The sequence below is a fragment of the Corapipo altera genome, unplaced genomic scaffold (assembly GCF_003945725.1).
Source record: "Corapipo altera isolate COAL_440 unplaced genomic scaffold, ASM394572v1 61305, whole genome shotgun sequence".
NCBI lineage: Eukaryota > Metazoa > Chordata > Aves > Passeriformes > Pipridae > Corapipo > Corapipo altera.
Genome location: NW_020884909.1, coordinates 3,376,738 through 3,394,191, shown reverse-complemented (window position 1 = coordinate 3,394,191; position 17,454 = coordinate 3,376,738). Strand labels below are relative to the sequence as shown.

At 37.9% G+C, this 17,454-nt stretch overlaps 1 protein-coding gene across 1 annotated transcript in view; it reads right to left on the bottom strand.

Annotated features, from left to right (window-relative positions):
* ADAMTS19 (ADAM metallopeptidase with thrombospondin type 1 motif 19) overlaps positions 1 to 17,330 on the bottom strand; it is a 139,645-nt gene extending 122,315 nt beyond the window's left edge. The window contains exons 1-2 of the mRNA XM_027653255.1: positions 17,246 to 17,330; positions 15,637 to 16,247 (exon numbers count right to left, since the gene is read on the bottom strand). Coding sequence (XP_027509056.1) covers positions 15,637 to 16,247; positions 17,246 to 17,330 — 696 coding nt within the window. The remainder of the gene's footprint in view (positions 1 to 15,636; positions 16,248 to 17,245) is intronic.
* Between the last annotated feature and the right edge of the window lie 124 nt (positions 17,331 to 17,454).

Genomic DNA, 17,454 nt, shown 5'->3' with positions numbered 1-17,454 from the left:
AATGATGAAGAATAAGAAAGTCTAGAACAGACAACGTAAATTACCTCTGTATTTTAAATGTCTTAGATCCACAGATCAAGTCCAGTCTTCTACGCATTCAAGATTTTACACTTACCCTTGTAACACAAATCCTTTGTCAGACTACATTTCTTTTTAATGTATTCCCTGCTACTGTAATTAAAACAGTTTCAACAGAATTGCTGCTGTATTATTTTACTATTCTTACTTGAAACATTTCATATTTTTATCTTCTAACACTTGGAAATCTCTCCAATTTTCTACCTTTATTGATTCATGGTCATTTTTTTTAGATCCATCTGCCCCAGGGTCTACATTACTTTCCTTCTGGGCCAGCTTTCCAGGTTCCTTGATATTCACACCAATGTTTTAATAGAAGGTAATCATACTTTATCACAGTTTCTGCTGTCTGATGATAAATGCACCAGCCTTTGACTGTTGCTTGATGAAATAGGCTTTACCACTAATTATCCTTGTAGCCACAATTGAATTCCTCTCTCTGAACATCAGTAAACAGAATTTTTACTGGAACTCTTTGTCTGTCAGATAAATTTCTGAGAGCTGGACTTTGGAGCAGTCGTAGGAAGTTGCTTCAAAGGTACCTCTTCCACTGAAAGGCAGCCAGCTTCACATGGAGAAGGAAGTCTCAAAGAAGTGGGAAAGTAAAGAAAAAGAGTAAAACATGTCAAAGGACCACTGCATATAACACACTTCCTACTCTTTGCTATTTCCAGTTTGTTATTTTATAGTCATTGTAACATCTGACATTCAGTTTTTATAAAAATAACTTTTTCCATCTCAATTCCCTAGATCTAACTAGTTTTATCTGTTAATCTTTGATGTTACTTACTTTTATTAAGGCATAAGGCATACAATATGTTACTAGCTAGATACAGTGGTAAAAATTGCTTCACCTAAGTAATGTGCCAACAAGTTCATTACAACATCATGTATGCTTTCTCATAAAAAAACCCAAAAAATTAAGAACAACTTCCCCCCCTAAAAAGAAAACCAAACCAAACCAAACCAACCAAACAAACAAACAAAAAAAATAAAAACCCCCAACAAACTTTAAGAAGTTAACTGAAATTAAACATATGTTGTTCTTTTAACAGATCTATTGCTGTGAAAAATGTTTGAGGGAAGCATAAAAACTCTAAATGCTTTTTTTCCTGTGACCATGTTACACAGCTAAAATTACTCTGTAAGTAAATGTATTTTTTTACTAAGTTGCAACTATCAAGATTTTAAATACACATCCTCCACAGCTTTACATCTATTAATCTGTCACGTGTTTAGATTCTACATCCTTTCAAAGAGGAAGAAAATGAAAGGGAATAAAAAGATGGTCCAGAATCTTGAGTTTGCAGTACATGAAATTCCATTTTCTTTCACTTAAATAGTTTCATTTTCCCTCAAGAAAAGTATTCCACAATTACATCTTTAAAATCATAAATTCAAAATTATTAACATCTAAAGATTTATATTTAGAAACTACAAATTAAAAAATGCAGACTTAGCACAGGCATGTTCTTACTTCTTTTCTTTATGGAGCATTCTGGAAGTTTATGATGAACAGAAAACCTACACTGATTACAGGTGACTTAATTTACAAAATTTTAAAATCAGACTAGCATTTCTGATCCAGGCACTACAAGGCACTGTTGAAATGGATCTCAATGTATGTGACAGTCAACTTAAAACCCATTTTCAAGCCACATTGGGTTAGACACACTGAAAAAAATTTGACTTTTAAATTCACTTAAATCGAAAAGCTATTTTATTAATTTGCTACAGGTAACTGTGCAAGGATTGACTAATATAATTAAGAATAAATACAGCTATTGGCAAGCCAGACTGCATCAGCAGTGCAACTATTGTATGTTCAGAATATCCATAACTACATACAAGGCACACTCCATAATCCTTAAGAAGACAAATATGATATTTCCATCCTTAGATGCCTAAAACAACACAGATTTTATGGCAACCATGACTATGTCACAAAAGACAACATCACATAGTTCTGCCAACCCAATAAATTAATGATCTTTTTCTGATCATTTCTGCCTTCAATCAGTAGCTCCTACCCTTTATTCTTTTCTCTCAAGTAGTTTGGTTTCCATTACAAAAGAAACAGAAGCCTTAAGAAAGGGCTAGAAAGCCTTAAATGTCTATTTAGTTCAGTGACATAAACAGAATTAATAAAATAATAAACTCATAGAATGGTTTGGGTTAGGAGGGACCTTAAAGATAATCTTGTTTCCATCCTCTGTCATGGGTAAGGACACCTTTTTCACTAGACCAGGTTGCTCAAAGCCCCATTTAACCTGACCTTGAGTATTTCCAGGGAAGGGGTATCCCACAGTTTCTCTGGGCAACCTGTTCAAGTGCCACACCACACTCACAGTAAAGAATTTCTCCCTAATTTATGATATAAATCTACCCTCTTTCACTTTAAAGCCATTCCCCCTTCTCCTCTTACTCCATGTGCTTGTAAAAAGTCCCTCTCCAACTCTTTTGAAGGCCTCAATCAGATCAGACATAGAATGTTAAAAGGGAAGACTAATGAGATTGTTATGGAAAAATCATTCAGGATGATGACTCTCAATCTGCTCTGGTCAATATATGCTTAATAAAGCAAGATACAGAATTCCATCCTCTCTGTCTAAAGCCTAAGAAGATCCTGATCTGATTTCATATTGATTTAGATCAATGGCAGTGCTTTGATAGTAAATACAAAATTATTTTACATGATCAAGATTCTGAATTTATGCTATGTAGAAAAATTCATTGCATATAGCTTTATGTAAAAAAATAATTTATTTAAAAATAATAAGTAATGAATGGAGCTAGAGATACTAAAGAGAGGAAAACTAAAAGGCAGTGTCTGTGCAAAAGCAACAAGTTGGCCACCTAGTTTATTCCTCTTCACTTGCATGAAAAAATACTATTAATAGGAAGTCAATTAAAAATTGAATTATTCTATTGAAAGAACATAGAAACTTCCTGTACTCACAACTCCAAATGATCATCTAAAATCAGAAATTATTTCTTCAATGGTCTCTTAGCGTTTTGGCTTTCAGGTTATATATTTTGATCTGTCCTTATATGAGATCCAGAATTACTTTTTTTTTATTTTTATGAGCTCTCATTTTCACATAGGGTTATGTTCCAGGAAGCTGGAAGACACAGTAACAAATGGGCCATGTCTTCAGTTTGGTTCATTAAAAACACAATGATCAGAGCTGCCTGTGATTCAAGCACAGTTACCACATGAATGAAAGGAAATGACTACCATTACAAAAGGAAGCATTAACCAACTACTGAGGCTGCTAAACCAAATGGAAAAAAAAATTCAAAAATGTCATATGCTTGAGTCCTATGGTCAAATACCTTCATTTTACCCCCTGCACAATCCTACATTAGGCATACATTGTATGTGGTTGCATGACTTCAACTCCATTGTTGGTGCAAGCACCAACTGGTAAATGAATGAAAATGCTTCCTGTCTGTTACCCCAAAATGTTCTGGAAAGCCTTACTTCATTTTGCTTCAAAAAGTATGCTGGAGCAATATGCTCAGCCAACCACAGATGACTAATACAAGCCAACAAAATAAACTACAATCAAAATGAAAAGCAAGATAAAATTATATTTGAACAAGCACGATACAGCCCTTTAGTCGCAGAATTCAAATCAGAGCTGACATAAATATCCATTTTAAAACAGACACTTAACCTGTAAATTGTGTCTATCATTTTTCTAACTCAGGTATAATGTTGGTAATCATTTGGTTTTGTTCATCAAGTACATGTTCCATAAAATGGAACATGACCACTGACTTACTGTCAAAAAAAAATAAATAATCACAACCCCAGACATATCTCCTTTCCACAACAAATACAACAACTTCTATAAAGGAAGTCAGGATTTTAAAAAAATATTATTCCATAAAACTTAAGTTAAAAATTCTTTACAATGAACTGTTTTAGTGATATTTCAGATCACTTATTACATAACAACATTTCAGCAGTTATTAATACTGTCTAAGAAAGTCTGTTTGCACAGCTAAACATGACCAGTCATAGAAAAAGGAACATCTATGGAACCATACCACCTAAGGAAAAAATCCTGGCAATTAAGACTCAGTGCTTGTAAAGATGTTTCTTTAGAACATTTTGGTGTAATATGAGTAACTCCAGCAATTCTTGTGGAAAGACTGAAAACCACTTTTTGGGGTATGAATCAAAGTGCTACTACCTTTAACTAATGAAACTTCATTAAATCCATTTCTTGATTTAATCCCATCAGAATCTGAAATGCTGTTTTATGCAGGCAAAAATGTAGTAATATGCAAAGGATGAGCACTAAACATCCTACAGCCAGTCCCATGCAGGGGACTAAAACAGAAAATATCAGCAACTCTGCCTGTAACCTACTTTAGATAAAACACCTAGAATAGTACCAAAGAGACCAACAAAAGGGATCCAAGTCTAAATTGATTCATCCATGTAAAACACTCAAATAGTGCATACCAATGAGTTACCATTGTTCAAACCCATGTGCTTTCATGGTAGCCACAGAAGGACATGGCACAGTTCCAAAACCCGCCCCTGATTGCCCATAGAGAAATTTAATCTCTGCTAATCCTTATTGAAATATCTACCCACGACTCTATTATTTTGGTTTTCTTCTGAGAGAGGGTCTGAACTGCCTTCATACACTATTTAATTCAAGGCAACACTCCACGAAACTCAGTTTCGTTCAAATCCGCAATTTGCCAAAACTACTAACTGCGGAAAACAGTAATTCAAGAAAGGAAAATAAAATATATTTATAGGCACAGAACTACAATTCGACAAATCAAGTTAGTCCATCTGTAAAATGAAGTTATGCTTAGGCTTTTTATATGTCTACCTAGAATTACATGAATCCAAAACAGGCAGCTTTAAGAGAAATAAACAAGACTCTCACAATTTTTTATAACTTTAGATTCACATTGCTTAAAAAGATTAAAAATATATAGAAGTCACATTCTTCTGTGACCCCATTCTTAACTGAAATTCAGAAATAATTTTTTTCCAAACTACGCAGAGTTTTTTGCTTTTAACTTTAAACCTCAATTATCCTTTTCCTTTTTGAGGGAAAAAATATTAATTTACCTTTTTTTAAGCACAGAAACTAGTGTTCTGCTACCCTTACGAGAGAAGGTACAATATCTAATTATTTTTCAAGAACTATTATTTAAACTAAAAGGAAAATATAAACCTGGGAGAACAGTTTTTTCCTTTTTTTTTGTTTTCTTTTAGTTAGAGACCTTGATTTTATGTGCATAAGAATACAAAAGGTGAGCAGAATGGAGTTTTGATATTAGCATCTTGAACCAAGTAGCGTCATTATGACTGGTCACTTTTAAGCAAATTTGTTTACATGAAATAAACAAAAGATTTATCACCCAACATGACACACAAAAAAAAAATGAATTATTTACTTTCATAATTTCCAATGCAAACAATTTAGTATTATTAGGAAAAAAACCCCAAAACTCAAAACCCAAAACAAAACAAAACAAAAAAAAAAAACAGAAAACCAAACCAAACCAACAAAAAACCACAAAAAACCAAACAACAAACAAAGGAAAAAAAAACAAAAACAAAGGGACACACAAGAAATTTGTTATTATGCTTCCTTAGATAGGTTACTACGGAAGAAACAGGTGATCAGACAGAAAAAGGGAAATATGCTAGAACTATCAGCCAGAAATTGGAAAAACAAGTTTTTTATATGCCTAGTTGCATCCCTATTAGTCTATAAACCCTCTTCTTCTTTGAATTCCCTTACTCCCTCATGTGTTACTTAAAAAATATTTGGGGTGACGTACATTTATGACAGAGAGGGACAGATTGGGGATTTCTTAGGTATAAAATCACCTAAGCAACTTCCCGTCTCCTAATTTACAACAAGATTTTCCATTCTCAGATTTTTCAAATTGCCTAAATTAGAAGAGTTTCATGTATAGCTTATGACAGAAACAGTTAAGAGAGCTTCAAGCTAAGAGTATTTCTTGAAAAAAAATTAAGCAAGACTGCAATTAAATATTAAGAGAATATGTATCCCTTATCATATTCCTTTTATTTGCTGCCTCCCACCTTCAGAAGAAAACCAAAGCACTTCACACATGCCTTGAGGTAGAGCTACATCTGAATTTTCAGGACGTAATCCAATTGCCAGGCTAATCAGACAAAAAAAAAACCCCAAACCAAGATCACACATATAAAAGATGTCATCATTTCTATAAAAGATGGCATTACTATAATGGCTGTAGCCATTACTTGGGCACTTCTCCCAGCCAGCACTCCCTGAAGCCCAGAGAGACATAACAGGACATTTACTTTGTATAAAAGCATAAAAAGTTGTCCCCAGCTGAATTAACATCATGTGCAGTAATATCTGTATTTTCCTTAACTTACTGCTATCTAAATAGGCTTGACCTGACTTGACCCAGTTAAACTTCTGACATATAATGAGAACTTAAGGTAGCACAGCTGAGATCATAAAACAAGCATATGCAATAGCTGGAAGATAATCACACAGAAACTTAATCACTTCACAAGTCAGTTTTGGGCACATTTCTACATTTTTGAACGCAAAACTCATTCAGAAAATAATTCTAACCGAAGTGCTAGTAGACCCAAGAAAAACATTCAACAGCACAGGCTTCCAAAAATTTTACTTCTACTCACTTACGTGCAGATGCATGTATTATTAGCATCTAATGTTAGGATATTGATTTAGCATTCTAAATCAACTCTTCTACAGTTAACACTAGAACTATTCTTCATTCTTTTCCTTCCAAATAATATGGATTCCAAATAATTTCCTTTCTTTGCTTATTTATATCATTATTAGAAGCAATAAAAATAAACAGGGCAGCCAGATTGTCCAGGCAATGACAGGTTAACAACAAAAGGTTAACTGAACTGTTAATGCACAGCAGGTGTAAATCTGATTTTAAAACCAGTACAGATGATTTGGGTTACTGTTTTATATAAATTTGACCAACCACCGCCTGGATACACAATATAACACACACATGCACGTGCTCAGCCTATTTCACACTATTTTCACCTCTTCGCTGATTCTGCTAAACAAGAAGAAACCAACCAACTCTCATGCTATGTCCCTGAAGTCACCTGTGAGACATCCAAGTGAGCCAAGGAAATACACACACTCTACAGAAGAACTTTCTGTAGACGTTTCATTTCTGTAGACTTTCTGCAAACGTTTCATTCTGCCCCAAATCCAAATGGCTTTGCCTCACCCCTTTCTATCCTGGTAGTTCTCTTTATCACCTTCAACATCCGAACACTACCTCCACGTGACTGTTGGTTTTTACAGACTCCTCACTGAATATTCTCACTTACCATAAATCCCACAACTCTCGCACCTAATGCTTTCTGTTGTTTCCTCCCTATTTCCCAGCTCCCCCTGTTTTGTGGAATTATATCATGGAGATCGTGGATGATGCTCTTTTTTCTCCCTGCCACAATCCACCAATAAGTACCAAAATAACCTCCATTCTTGCAAGGAAACTTCTAAAACAGAACAGTACTTTTAACATAATGCTAAAAAGGAGAACATTTCTTTCTTTTAAAAATCCTGGTTCATTTGCTAAAGAAACAATTGGCATACAAATAAGATAGGTCTTATTTCCGCAAGACAAAAGTCTTGAGGAAAATGTTAATTCCACTAACGATAGCAATGTAGCTGGGAGACACTCAGTGCTCTGTCTTTTCTTTTTAAAGCAGTTAACTTCAAATTAGGGGGTAAAAACTTCACTAATTTAATTAATGAAATTACCCAGGTTTTCTGACTTACCATCTCACTTCTGTATCTTGCAAAATAACCTTGATAATTTTATATTTATTAATTACAATGGGCAGAAATCTCAAGTGATGTACAATAATTTTTTTTTTATTTTTTAAATAAAGCCACTCTGGAGATAGTGTATTTCTCAATTATGATTATCACTTGGAAATATATTGCAAAGGAAGTATTTGCACTGAAACTAAGCACTTTAGGAGAACAGTAGTCTATTATTAGCAGGACTGGAATCACAAATCAAACCTGTCTCAAGATGGAGTGACTACATGATTGTAGGATAGCTCTTAGAAGGAGAGAAGAATCATTACCACATGGTCTGAGGCATCATGGCCCAAAATCTCACATACCATGCCACAGTGTTTAACATTAGAAGAAACAGAGATAGTTATAGTTCAAAGGTAGTTTTGGCCTAAGTCAAAACTGATTTTCTAAATCATTTAGCTTTACATTAACATTACTCTTCCTATGTTTAAAAGACTTATCCTTCTTATGAATTAACAAGAGTTCTCAGATACACATAACAAAAATCCAGTCAAATGATATCTCATCCAGAAAGACAAAAAGTAGCAACAGATTGCAGCATCAGAGCTCAGGAAAGAAAACAGAAACAAAGAGGTTTTATCCCTTTACCTTTGAACAGATCTTTGTTGTTTTATAGCTCTTAATGACAGTAATCAAACTTTTAAAGGGCTGCCATCTCCAGTGGTCCTTTCCTTTATTAAAAAAAACCACAAAACCAAAACCAACCAAACAAAAAACCCCACCCATTCAACTTGGATTTAATAGTTCTGTTTGTAATCAACTTGCTTGTTAATAGTGTTAATATTTGTACATATATGCTTGGGTCTTCAGCTGGCCACAGTCACTTTTTGATTTTAATTTTCTCAAGTTTTTCTACGGTGTATTCAGTTCTCCTTCATTAGATGCTCAAGGTGAGATTTTGATGAAGGTATTTGAATATACCAGAGAGATTACAAACACAGTAGCTAAGCTTTTGCTGGAGGCAAAAATGTGGCAGCTGTGCCTGTGCCTAAGTTTGCCAAAGTAACCTCATATTAACAGCTTGCTTTGTCCTATTGGAGACCAGACCTCCTACAGGTCTTGGCTGCCCTTCCCTCTCCCACCTTCCACTGTCACATAAACCCAGGAGGAACAACCCAGTCCAGATTCAACAGAGACACAGAAAGAAGGCATTCTCCCAGGAGCACCTCCACATTTCATTGGTTCTTCTATCTTAAGCAGAGGTGGGAAGTACAAATTTTATTCCAATGCTTTATTTTTGCAGGGATGCTTGGTTATGGGTTTGTTTTTTCTTTGTTTGTTTGTTTGTTTTTCTTTGTTTTGTTTTGTTTTGTTTGTTGTTGTTGTTGTTGTTTTTGTTCCTGGGGGAAAAAAAAGACAAAAAACCCCAACAAACAAACAAACAAAAAAAAACCAAACCACAACTTTCATAAAGTAGCAAAGCTGCTTTCTGTTCTGACATTTCCACTCATGCCACACCTTACCCACCTATTTCTACTGAGGACAAATTTTACAGTGCCCATTTCAAGATGTTCAAAAACACAACTAAGGCATAAGTTAAAGTCAAGAAATTAAATTTTGTTGAACCTGTGACCTCTCAGAGTGGGATACTCACAGAGTGCTCTCACTCACATATTTATTTCTGTCCCTCTCAGCAAAGTTTTATTTCCTTAACAAACTTGTAATGCAAGAGTAGGCAGACCGTTTGTATTTGTCCTCTCCTTCTTGGGTGGATAGAAGGAGAGAGCACGTACTTAATTTCATCCTGGCAGCCTGCAAGGATAATCCTATTCAATTTTATAATCCTCCTCCTGCAATGTCAAACTTTAGCCTGTATGTATCAAATGGACCATAAAGATTGCTAACAGCCTCTTTTCTTTCCCCTTTTACAAAAAATTGTTGGTGATCTCCGTTTTCTAATGCTTACCACCAGCACAAAAGAAGCTGCAATTGTATCAAATTTCTTTAGGAAAAGCATCTGGTGTGGAAGTTACTCAATACCCATGTGTAACTGCAACATCACTGAAGTGGGGAGGTAGAGGCACTACATTTGTTTGACAAAAGGCTTGGAATTTAACCCATTGCATATTGGTACTGTATGATTCAGGATGTGTAACGGGGAAGTCACTCTCCGGCTTGATCAAAGCAAGAAGTCTATTTGAGAAGTCTCAGAGCCTTACCCCAAGAACTCACAATCTCTAACAGAACAGCTTCTCAGAGCAGTGTATAAGTCCATGAGTTGCTTCTGACCACCTGCTTCCCTAGCCTGACAAAAGCAGGGGGTACTCACAAAGGCAAGATTTTATCCTGCACGTCCACTGCACAGCAAATAGACCCTTTACTGACACCAAACGCAAACGGCCTATTCATCCTCAATCCATCTGACCCTATGCCAGGAAAGGAATTGCAGCAGGTTAAGTATTGCACTGCCACTGAAAGAAGGTGTATAACCAAAGGGTTATACTGCCAAAAGGCAGAAGTTCAGCAGAGCTCTCCAAAACTGTCCAAGCTGTGCAAAAATTCACGCACACTCGCCATATCAGGCACTACTCTCACTGCAGGAATCACAAGGAAGTGTAACTAAGAATTATATTCATTGGGATTTTTCTCATACAAAAATATTGAAACAGTGTGGCTAAAATCCTTCCCTAGGAGGAAAGATGTCAAAATATATATTCAGCCTTTTCTCAGGGTGAATCCTATCCTCAAAAGTGACTATGTGAAGAATTTAAGGTAAACTGAAATTTTTAAATTGATTTTATTACTATTATGTGTCCTCAATTGAAGGGTCGAATGAATTTAGAACATCCTAAAAAATCTAAAATATTTTGAATCCATCCTGTGTAATTCCATTACTATTAGTTAATGACACTAATCTTCAAAACACATTTTGTGTCAGAAGCAAATAAAATAATACATTTCCTGTAGAGGTGCTTCAGGAAATCTCAAATCTTACTGAAGTGCTATGCAACCTTTCCATTAGCCAAAGAAGTCACATAGGTTTTTCATATCCTAATTTACTTGTTCTATAGTAAAAGTAGGACGTTACCATCAGAAATATTTGTTGAAATGCTGTTTTCCAATGATATTTGACACATGCCTGCATGACACAGAACAACTGCCTGCATTTTTTTGCTGATGCTAGCAGCACTGCTTCAGATAGTGCTCTTTAGGTGAAGTATTTGTCTATAATCTATTGATCAGCTTTTTAAATACCTACTTGTTAAAGGCAATGAGGCCTAATAAAAGCACCATACACATCTCTAGAAAGACCTTTTCCCTGGGTCAGATTAGAGGTGTCTCAAGACTTGTTCCTACCCAAGTGACTATGAAAATGCACATTAATTTCAATACAAACAGTACTTGACACTGACTTGTTGGGTATTTAGAAAACTATAAATATGCTTACATTTTTAAGATCCAGTGAAAATCAGATGAATTTCAACACTTCTCTCCAGTAAATTAACCCAAATGGCAATGCTGCCTTTTTTAGGCAGAACTCCAGAGATGTTCTGTCAGAAAATGCCCTAAGCACTGAGATGAACAGCACAACTGGATGAAGCTGCATTGTCCTGTTCATCCTCTCTGCATACATTTGGTCCTCTTTGCACTTCTTGAAACTCTAAACATGCCCCATTGATTTAGAAATAAAAAGCCATTCAAATCGCTTCCCTACTTAGCTGTTCTCTACTTATTAGACTGCTTTGGTTAAAAGAAAAAGAAACATTGTGAAAACCCTGCCTGACAGTACATAACCATACAGTACTACCTAAGCAATTCAGTGGTGAGAAAAAATTACGTTAATACCTCTCTTTCTGAAATTAAATGAGTAGGTGATAAAGCACACATCTGCCATGTTTACAGAACTATTTGGGAAAAGCAGTGAGGTTACTTTAACTTTCATTCTAATAATAGGTGAAAAAACAGTAGCCAGATTTCTTAATTATAAGTCCACAGTAAGCTTCTCCTATAGCATGGTATAAAAAAAATTACCAGTTATATATATTACCAGCCACAAATAATACTGTTCAATAACATTTTATATTATTTTTTTTCCTTATTTCAAATATTATATCCAAACACAAGCTGGAAGAGGAAACAACCATTTAAATAATTAATAGTCCAGCTCAGTCCCACTGTCACCATCAGGACTGTTTGCATCCTGGTATTTGGCTAACCATGAACAACAAGGAGGCAGTCAGCATACAGATGGGATAACCCCTGGAAACCTTTCCTTATTAGTCTTCCTAGAGCACCAGTGCAGAATCCCCAAATGTACTCAGAGCAAACCCCACTGAGCTTCAAAAAAGATGGAAGAATCCACAAGCATTTTACCAAGGAGCTGGATAGGGCTGTCACCACTGAACACTTGAGCTCTGAGATGGCAGCAAGGTCAAAATGATGGAGTTTCTAGACAGTCCATGCATAGCTCCAGTTTGTAGTTTCATTAGAAAACATCCATTATGTTTCCTTCATTTTTCAAGGTAAGTTCCCAAATGAAGACAATGCTTGCAGTCAGGATATGGTCAATAATTATGTAGGAGTACAGCTCCCATTTTTCATTTGCATTTTTGCATGATTTACATGGTATGTTATGAACCCCATTATTATCACCCCTCCATACTGGCTTTGGATGAACAGCTTGAGAAAAAACACATTATTGAAGCTCTCAAGAACTGAAATAAATGTGGAGAAGCTTCAGTGTTGTGCAATATGTTACATGCTTCACCCTAACACAACCAGTGGAATATTCAAAAAAGTATCTCAATCCCGTTTCAAGGGGATAAGGTGCCTAAAATCTGCAACAATATTCCTCAGTCATTCCGTGTATAGAATTATCAGTTAAGACTTCTACACAGACAATTTTTTCAATTTCCTGGTTATCACTGTCATGTCAGGTCTCTGTGCCTTGAGAGGCTGGAACAGGCACCAGCATCCTGCATGGATGGTACAACAATTTCATCCAAGGCCCTTTTTTCATTTATTGAAGATGCAATAGTTTTTCACAAAACTAGCCCTACAGCAACAGCCATACATCTGCACTGCCCTGCTCTTGATGGTCAAACCACTATATTTCTTCACGCTTCCTCCTGTGTGGCAAAATCACTATTGTCTGTCAGACTAGACTTAATTTTCTTGGTGGGTAAAGAGATTCACTGAAAGAGCAGAATTGTGGAATCTAAGCTGCATTTTAGCCCACTTGCTTGACTTTCCCGAGTGTATGCAGCTTAGTAATTCTAACCCAAAATCTGCAAGGCTTTGATATGAGAGTACATGTAAGACATTCATAACTTATCTTCTCTGAAATGTCTTTATATTTAAAATGAAAAAATAAATTCTAATTGAGGTAGCTACAATAAAATATTTGTAGGTTCAAGTTTCAATGAATTTTTGCATCTTAAAAAAGAAAATGTAGTTTGAAATACTGCCTGGCTCTATTTGCAGGGCAAGGCCTAGATGAAACAGGGTGGAATATGCAATTCATGTTACGATGTTTTTTCAATACTCTTGGAAACTCAGCAACTTACATATGTAACAGAGCCCAAGCAATGACTGAATAAAGAATGACAAATAGCTTAGGATTTGTTATGACAACTTTGACATAATAGCACTGTGCAATTTCTCTAACCATGCCTGACACAGCAACACTCTCAGGAAGAACAGTTGCTTAACTATTTCACCACAAACAAGACTGTGCAGTTGAGGATCATGACAACACCAGTCAACGTAAAAAACCCAGTTTCCAATTTTATTTGAGATACACAGAATACTTTATGTTCCAGCTGCAGTTTTCTGGATGAGGAAACATGATCTGGGCACATGCATGCTTAGATGGCCAGAGGGTTGGGAGCAAGCTGGTGCTCCTAGTAAAGTCTAATGGAATCAAAAATTATTAATGGGACTCTTAAGAAACCGTGGTCTATTTAAACAGTGAATTTCAATTTATAAAACAAATCAGAGAAATTACAGATATGCAACAATGTACATCGCTTTTGAGCAGACATTTGTGACAATTATCTCCAACATTTTTTTTGCAGAGATTTTCTCTGACTTAATTTTACCCAAAGACAATGTAGAAGAAGGAAGTAAAATTCTAAAAATAACGAAGAGTACAGAAGTCAAATGCTTTTCCATAACACAAAATCTTTTACCTGATTGCTTTCAAACAAACCGTCGGTTGACTTTCAATGTTTTTCTCCACAATTAATTCTGCTACCAGACTTCGGAAAATCTGACAAAATGTCAATAATTAGATGCCAGCCACTTAGAGTTGTGTGAAACTTGGCGGTTTCACTTTGCAGGAGTGCAGGCAAATATTTTATTTGGTGTCAATCCACATATGTTCCCTCTCCACTACTTTCTGTTTGTGTTTTGACTTTTAAATACGTTCAAACAGGCAAATGAATAAGCAGTCAAAATTTCCACATTTTACCTGGTTTCACTTCATGGCCGTACAAATAAAAAGCAGGCAGGCATATCTTCATGAATCAACAATGAAACAAGTTAGATGTTCAAATTCAGAAAAAAATACAAGAAAATATCTGTCATGTGATTGTGGTGATTTACCACCATCTAGCCACCCAAAAAACCCAGGATCATGAAGATGCTAACTCCTCCTAGTGCCATTACTGCTTGTATTCTATACTATGTTAAGCACTGCAGGCACATGCATTTATGATGCTATATAAAGGCCCCAAATGAGAATAATAGTAGCAATAATAATAGGTCTTGGTTTAAATCCTGTCAGCATTTTACATCATAACAGTTGCTTTCTATTCTTTCCATCCATCCCCAAATATCTTAGGATTGTAGCTCAGTGGATCACCACTGCTGTTGTCAGTGTGCCCAGTTCTGGTCTTTATCTGGCAAAAATCATGAGTGATGCAACAGAAATAACAGCAGGTGAAATTTGTTTTAAATAAGGTAGGTATGCCACAGAAGTAAAAACCATTGATAAGGTCTGACTATATTAACATTTCTGCTGAGAACATACTCACTGCATTCTTCTATGGAAGAACTGAAAGAAGCCCCAAATCCAAGTAACTACAAGTACCACATGTGGGAAGTTGTGAGGTAGAGTAGAAAAAGGCCAAAGGGATGAGAGGGATGAAAGAAAAGGAATAATAAAGGTTAGATAAGAGACATAAAATACTGGTAGAAGTAGGAAAGACAGAACAGTTTGAAAACAGAGATGCAGAAGACAAGGAAGATAACACAGACGAGAAAGAAAATTTTAGAATACAGGATGGGAATGAAGAACAAATGGATTACAGATGGACTGGAGAAAAGATGATGATACAGAAAAAAGAAAGAAGAGTGAGGATGGAGGTAACTAATTACAGACATCCACTGAAGACTAAAATAAAACTACAGATGGAGATGAGAGAAGTTTTAAGAAAGAATGGTTTAAGAAGGAAATCCAAAACTGGAAATGTATGGGACTGAAAAACAACAGTGTATCTGGAAATAGGATAAATAATATCACAACTGTACAGGATAAAGGCAGAAGGAGGATTTGAGAAAAGTTATGAGTGGGATAACAAAAGTATGAATGGAAAAATGGTTAAAATAAGGAAAAGTACAGAGGTAGGACCCACAATGACGTGAAAGAAAGAAGACCTTAGGAAAGAGATGGGAGTGAAAAGCAAGAGATGAAGCAGACACTTGGATAGAGATGCTGGAGATACCCCTGCATGCAAAGTCATCTTACCAATCCACCACAGGTACTGAAGGAGGCGAAGGAGCCTGGGTAGCGGAGGACAGCACCACTGTAGTAACAAGCTCTCTCAGGCTGTGACTGTGCAGCACTGGGTGGACTTTTGCCCTCACTCCCGAGCCGCTCCTCCACGGCAAAGCCAGGAGCCAGGAAGCGGCTGTCCCTCTTGAGCAGCAGGTACAGTTCCCGAGCAAAAGCTGGGATCCTCAGCAGCACCTCATCTCCATCCTCTGCAGGAGGTGGTGGTGGAGGGGACGGTGGTGGTGGCAACTGAGAGGCAGCACCAGACCCCTGGGGCAGGGGGGACCAGTGGTAAAACTCCTGAGACTCATACTCATCCTCAGTGTCCTCTTCCTCTGCTGCTTCCCCTACAGCCTGTGCCTGCCCATCCACCGAGGAGGAGACGGAACGCACCTCTCGGGAGCTGCCCGCCACTGGGCTCGGTGTGACAGGGGCACTGAAGGTGCCACTTCGGTTCCCACTGCTGGGGTCGGCGTTGCAGCCCCCACCACCACCACTGCCACCTGTTGGCTCCTGCTGGCCCGGGCTCCAGAGTGCCGGGAAGACGATCTCCCACTCCTCGATTTCTTCCGAAGCATGGAGACCTGCAGGAAAGCCAGCAGATGCTTTAAATGAGTGGAGCACCCAGCAGCATCCAATGCCTGCCAAAAACCTACCCTATGCCCCCCACAACACACCTCTTCTGACTCCCAGAGCACCAAGCACGCCACACAAAATACAGTGGGCTTCATTTGCCCCTTTCATCCCCTCCTTATACACAGCAGGGGGGCCAGCTGCTAAATGTGTCTGTGCCTGCTGATGCGTCTGGGATGCACCACAGTCCTGACACATTTCTCTCACTGAGAGAAAGCGGGACCCAAGCTGGGCAGAAGTTGCGTTTGTACCAGTAGCTGGGGATGTTCATCCTGACCACCACCTCCCCACAAGGAAAGTTACACTAACCCTTCCTCATTTAGACAAAGTAACAACTTTTTCATATAGCTAAAAAAAAATAATAATAAAAAATTGCTGGAGAAAACCTGAGCAAATTTGAATATTGTTCTCAGCATGTTTTGCAGGACCCATTATGATTTCCAAAGTTCAGCCAAATACAAACACACACCCCATGGCTGCACATTTGTGAGTGCACATACAAGTGGCAGTTGCATGCACATGCTGTATCATGACGGTCGTTACAATGAAACTGAATTAGAATCATTAATTAGCCGTGTCTTTGTATTACACACACACACACTACATCACAGTATGACCAAAATTCCCAGCGTAAAAGCATTATGTTTATAAACATCTGAGTACACACAACCTCCACCGGACTGAGACAGGAAACAGTTTTATTTACACATTCATCCCACACTCTAGGAAAAGCACTGCCGAGAGAGATGACGGGGCTGCCTGTGGAAATCAGGTCCCGTACAGAGGAGCGCTGTGCACCCTCGCAGCCGAGGCGCGCACTGTCTGATCGCCCACCGGTTACAGGGGGCGGGCACGGCTCTTAACAATGGGCAGGTACCGGCCACCGGCAGCCGCCGGGGCGCGGAGGCCGCCCCAAACTCGGCCCGTCCCACGGAAGGCGCGCACTTACCTGCGCCGAGCCCGCTTGACAGCACGCACAGCTGGTAGAACACGCAGCAGACGCGGCTCAGGCGCATCCTCCCGCCCAGCGCCATCGGCTCCGCGCCCGCGGGACGCCGGCTGTCAGGACACCCCGGGAGGGCCGTGCCGAGTCGTGCCGGGCCGGGCGGGGGAAGCGCCGCGGGGCGCAGCCACCTGGGCGCCCGCGGAGAAACTGCG